General features: G+C 45.9%; 1 protein-coding gene across 4 annotated transcripts in view; it reads left to right on the top strand.

Moving 5' to 3' along the window:
- The first annotated feature begins 648 nt into the window (after positions 1 to 648).
- CRPPA (CDP-L-ribitol pyrophosphorylase A) overlaps positions 649 to 6000 on the top strand; it is a 366781-nt gene continuing 361429 nt past the window's right edge. For all 4 annotated transcript variants that reach the window (XM_055420525.2, XM_055420523.2, XM_055420524.2 and 1 more), the window contains exon 1: positions 649 to 1036. In XM_055420525.2, coding sequence (XP_055276500.1) covers positions 780 to 1036 — 257 coding nt within the window. In that variant the 5' untranslated portion in view covers positions 649 to 779. The remainder of the gene's footprint in view (positions 1037 to 6000) is intronic.

Raw genomic sequence — 6000 nt, 5'->3', positions numbered from 1 at the left:
TTTGTTTCCGCCTGTGTATAAGTGGAATGGCAATAGATGGATTCTCCTGGAGATTAAGTGAGCTACTGTGTGCCGACTACTCAGCAATTATTAGTATTACTGCTTTGGCCTCGTGGTTTCAAAAAAATCGTGCCGGCTCATTAGAATCACCTGGGATCTTTAAAATCATTAGAAAGCTCAGGCCAATTAATTCCAGTCTCTGAGGGTGGGGCATACCAGTCAGCGTTTTTTTGAGCTCCCCAGGTGTTTCCGATTTGCAAACAAATTTAGTAACCGCGGCAGTTTGGCTCAATGATATTTCATATTTGCCCGTCCACCTGTCTTTACCTGCGGAGCCAGGGAGCCTCACGAGCGGAATGAAAGTCAGATAATCGAGATGTCCATCTCTCTGGCCCATCCCGAGCCTCCCATCCAAATCTCTTTAAATCTCTCCGAGGGGCGAGGGATGGGAGGGAGCCCTGACCTCCGCGGCCCGAGCACAGCTGTTAGGTTTAAGGCGGCCCGTAGGCATTCAGGGAGAGCTGACACGTGCGGGGGCTGCCGGGCCTGCCCGAGAGGGAGCCGGGAAACAGCCCTGCCGGGGGCGCGGGGCTGGGCACTGAGGCCGAGGACGCGCCGGGAGGGAAGACCGGCAGCCGGAGCCCCCCCCGGGAACGTGCGGCGGCGGGCCCGCGCGGCTCGGCTGGGCGCCGTCTGTGTGCCCGCTCTGCCCCCGCCCGGCCTCGGCCGAGGCCCCGAGCGGACCCCGGGCGAGCGGGGCGCGCCGCCCGCCCGCCGCCATGGAGTCAGGGCCGCCTGGCGGCTCCGGGCCCGCGGAGCCGGGGCCTCGCCTGCGCGGCTTGCGCGGCGCGGACGCGACGGCCTCGGCCTCCTCTTGGAGCCGCTTCGGGGCCGAAGCAGGCTGTCGCGCGCCGGCTGTGGCGGCCGTGCTGCCGGCGGGGGGTAGCGGGGAGAGGATGGGCGTCCCCACTCCGAAGCAGTTCTGCCCCATCCTGGAGAGGCCGCTCATCAGCTACACCCTGCAGGCCCTGGAGAGGTAAGGCGGCGCCGGGCTCGCCTCGCGGCCCCGGCCCGCCGCTCCCCGCCCTCCCGACCGCGGCGGCCCGCGCGCCGCACCTGCTCCTGGGGCTGCGCTCGCGCTGGCGCCTGCCCTGGGCGGCCTGCGGGGCCGGCCTCCCCCCTCTCGGCCCCTCCAGCTCGGGGGCCATTCCTGTTAGCCCTTCACGGAAGGGGAGCCTGGAGAGGCCCCCGGCGCCCTCTCCTGCCCCAGCCGCCGGCCGGCCTGTGGCGTCGCCCTCGGGAGTGCTTGGGTTAGGGCCGGGGACCTTTAGTTCTAACTCTGGGCCCTGTGTGCGTGATGTGGGTTTTGGGGCGCAGCTGGAGGGATTGGAAGTGAGGGAGAAGTACAAAGGTCCACATCAGTGTTGCTGTGGTGGTTAAACTTCCAGAAGCCAACGTGGAATGAGTTAGGTGTATATTTTAAAAAGTATCAATTAAAAAAAAATTCTGGGCAGGCCTTGTTGAATTAAAAATAAGACTTTTTTCTTTCGATTTTTACTTAACTCGATCACTCTTTACAACCCAATGGACTGTAGACCACCAGGCTCCTCTGTCCATGGGATTCTCAAGGCAACAATTACTGGAGTGGGTGGCCCTATCCTCCAGGGGACCTTCCCCACCCAGGGATTGAACCTGAGGCTCCTGCATTGCAGGCAGGATTCTTTGCCAACTGAGCCATTAGGGAAGCCTAGTTCGGTCACAGCAGTAGTAAAATCCTAATAGCAATAATAACGAATCAAAACCTCGATGTTGAAACAGAGATCATTCTTGGTCCTATTACAGTGCGTGAAGAATTTATGGAATATGATTATGTTGGGGTATGTCTCAGGAAATCCTTGGAAACCTTGTGTTACAGGGGGATATATGTGGGTGCTTCCTAACCGTTTGCCAAATGAAAGCCATTGCGTTGGTTAAAGAATGGGGTTCCACAGACTGATAATAGTTTTCCTAAAGCATGGTGCTTAAAGACCTAGGTCGTTTCATCCTGAAGGATAAATTATGGAAGTTCTTGTCTTTTGGTCCTGAGGACCAATGTAAAGACAAACCGATGAGGACTTAGAAGGAGGTCACCCCTCAAGTTTGGCCCTGAAATGGGATAGGGAAATATTAAGAAGCATGACTAGTTTGGTTTTCAGTGGAACAATGCCATGTAAACGTTTATTTCTACTTGTCGACTTATCTGCCCAAAGCAAGTGGAACTGTATGGCCCCACAAGGGAAACATGAAATCGAAAGATGGTGGAGCGGGGAAGAGAACAGCAAACTCTGGAAGAAAGGCAGTCTAGAAGCAGTACATTTCAACAGGCCCAAGGAAGTGGAGGCACAGCTGTCAGGTAGAAGAACTGTGAAGGAAACAAGTTGCTGGAACTCACAGAACCTTGGAAAGGCCCAGGAATTAAAAGTACTGTTTAAGACTGGACACACAGATAGCAACTGTGTCCAGTTGTAGAGACAACTGGTTGAAACCTTCAAAAGAACAACTAGACTGCCAGATCCTTGTCAGAACCCCGGAGGCATCACCAGTGGCCAAGTGAAGTGCTCCACCGCCATCGAGAAATTAAGAGAAAGAGTCTCATTTTCCAGTGAGATCCTTAGCGCCTAGCGCAGACTCGGGGAAGTACTTTACTTTTCAAACATGCTACACATTGAAGCACCTGTCTGCAAAATTGAGAAGTGGGAGGAGACATGGAGAGGTTTGTCTTGTGAACCGTCTGGGACTTCATGTTGTTTTTCTGCTTCGGTTGAAATTGGAAAAATACACATTTTTTCCCTAGTCTAGCCACCTTTTACTTGTGTGCCCTTGAAATTTCTTAAACTAATGATCAGATTAAATGAGATTTTTAAAAGAATCCCTGAACTCACACAAATCTTAGACATATTGACGAAAGGCTTTTAACGGGTGAGATGGAGGGTCCAAGTCTATCCAAACTAGTTGTGTGTGGGTGTATATTATAATTAGCCTTTAAATATGTAGCAGTATATGTGTGTTTAGTGTACTGAGACTATACAGCTTGTTCAGATCTCTGCAATACAGACACTATACTGAAAGGATCGAATGTAAAATAATTTGTAGGTTGTACCAAGAACAAAGGTGTTTCAGAAGTTGATTAAAAACATTTTTAGAAGTTTTAAAGTTTCATTCTGGCAAGCCACTCTGGTACTCTTGCCTGGAAAATCCCATGGACGGAGGAGCCTGATAGGCTGCAGTCCATAGGGTCGCTATGAGTCAGACACGACTGAGCGACTTCACTTTCACTTTTCACTTTCACACATTGGAGAAGGAAATGGCAACCCACTCCAGTGTTCTTGCCTGGAGAATCCCAGGGATGGGGGAGCCTGGTGGGCTTCTGTCTATGGGGTTGCACAGAGTCGGACACGACTGAAGCGACTTAGCAGCAGTAGCAGCAGCCCTTTTAGGGGGATATAAAATATAAATTGAATCACAGATTATAACTTAAGGACTTTGATTTTTTTCCTTTTTGTTAATGAGGAACTGAGGTCAAGGGTATTAATCCTTTGCATAACTATGACCTGAGTTTGTAAAAGGAATCATTGCTGTAAGAAATGATGTGATAGTGGTATTATTGGCAGGGGCATAAAGCTCTGAAAATTAAGTTGTGGAATCTACTCACAGTGGATCAACTGATATCTACATTTTACTGGTTAAAAAATATATATATTCCCAGGTCTGAAAGAGGAAGTAAAAATTCCCTCTAGCAATCTAATTTCTGGCTTCAAATACTTAAAGTTAACCTGGAATAATTAAATAGAGTCAAATGACAACTACAATGAAAGCAAAAAAGAGAAGCAAACTTTGGCCATATTTATTCAGACTCGTGCTGATGGTGGGCTGGGTAGAAATTCCTGTGACTGTAGATTTGAACAAAGTTATGCACACTTCTCTCTCTCTGTAGCTCCTGAGGTTTCCTGAGTTCTTGAGGACACTGCTTAAGATGTTCCTTGATAAGGTTTCATGCTCATCAAAAAAACATTATTATAAATTGGCTTCCCATTGAAATCTTTTATAGGAAGAAAATTTGCTGTTGTGTTGATAAAACAGTTTTCCAGACATTGTGATAGTAATGTATATCATTGTATATTAATACATTGGCATTGAGATTCATGTTTCAGAGCCTTTTAATTTGGTTAATTTGAGTTGGTCTCCATGAGTCCGATCACTCCAGATGAAAAATTCATTTTGTCTATTTATTATGGCAACCATGGATTTTGTGATTGAGACTAGGTTTCTTTCTTATTACTTGGAAGATCGATGAAAGTCCGTTTTTAGTAATGGTTAAAGACTCCATGGTGTTTTTCAATGTGTTAATTTCTGGCTTATTTGATCTTCTGAAATTTTCTTCTTTAACATTTTTTGTGTACTTAAAAAAATTGTTCTGTCCCACTGAATTCCTGAAAACCACTACAAGCTCTGTTAGTGTAAGAGAATAGAAAGCAAACTGTTAATCCAAATGAGCAATATTGATAGCTTTCATTAAGCTGAAAGTCGGAATGGAGTAGGGAACATAGGAGAAATATTTTGAAGACCGGAGTTGGCAGTTTTTAGTGATTAGTTGTATTAAGGATTCAGAAAAAGAGATGAATTAAGGGTGCTTTTGAGTGATTGCTCAGATACCTAAATTTGACTTAAAATTTTTGTCTGGGTGCTTCATTAAGGAAAAGGTTAAGTCTGAGTCAGGTGAAGGAAGAGGCCTATATCTTAGAAGAAACGGAGTGGGATTGAGTGTTGAAGAGGTCAGGTGATTGGAGATTTACCATTGGATATTTGGATTGGAGATTCCCATCGGCTCCCCCGGGGCTCACGTGAGACACGAGAGAAGACCAGGACGGGTATTTTGGGCTTGACCACTGGAGGCCTTCATGGGCCACATTAAAGAGACGTGTCAAGGCAGTGAAGAGCCAGCCCCTTCACAGAAATTCAGTATTTTACTTCTAAAATATCAGGGTGGATAAGGAGGAGGAGGAGGAATGATGGCCACAGTACAATCCCGGGGCCTGATTTCCGTGGTGAGTGTCCGGGCGGTGAGTCACAGCTGCCACTCTCCCTTGGGGCCAAACTTCTGCAGCCTGGGTGAAAGCACTTAAGGGGTGTTAACAGAAGCCTGATTTTTCCATTTGTGTTTAAAAAGCATTTGTTTAAATCTGTTTTCAACTGATCTTGCTGAACTGTCTGAGCAGAATCTATCTGTAATACTTATTTTAAAAATATAATACACACATTGATAGAAATATATTTCAATATAATAAATCTTAAAATATTCTGAGAGAAAATAATATCTGGCATACTGTGTTTTTTCCTCAAAATGTCTGTAGGTGTAATGAAACTTGAAGTTAGGTCTGCATTTGCCTATGGAATGTGCTGGGAAGGAAATATTCAGAACTTGATAAAATCCAGCTACAGGGGGTTCAGTGTGGACTTGCCTTCAGCTAAGGAGGTCGGCTAGATCCATTTATTCAGCAAATATTTGTTCACTATGCACTGTGTGAGGTACTTAAGGCCTTTCTTAGTCTCCTGATTCTGCATTATTAAATTTTAATACTGTAAAAGACTTTTAATTCTATAACTAGAAAAGTATGTGAATAAATCCTCTGAAACACAAACAGTACTTACAAGGGCTTGCAAGTGCTGGATGCATGCTTGGTTGCTGAACAAAATAGCATAACAAGCCCATTATCTCTTAAGAGCTGGCTAAAACATCTTTCTGAACTTTTTCATTGTGACCTATTCTTAATAAGATTTTGCTTATGATTTAATGACACATATGTGACTGTATACAACAAATTTGAGAGAATTTCATGAACAGTATCTATCCTGATTACTTGCTATACATTCTGTTTTCACTTTTCTATTAATTACTATTTATGCAAAACTGTTGGGCTAAACTTAGGAAGTTGATCTGATGATACTCTTAATGGGTTTGAG

The sequence above is a fragment of the Moschus berezovskii genome, chromosome 3 (assembly GCF_049115385.1).
Source record: "Moschus berezovskii isolate FMDL1 chromosome 3, NW_MosBer_1.0, whole genome shotgun sequence".
Lineage (NCBI taxonomy): Eukaryota > Metazoa > Chordata > Mammalia > Artiodactyla > Moschidae > Moschus > Moschus berezovskii.
This window is presented reverse-complemented; position numbering and strand designations above follow the sequence as displayed.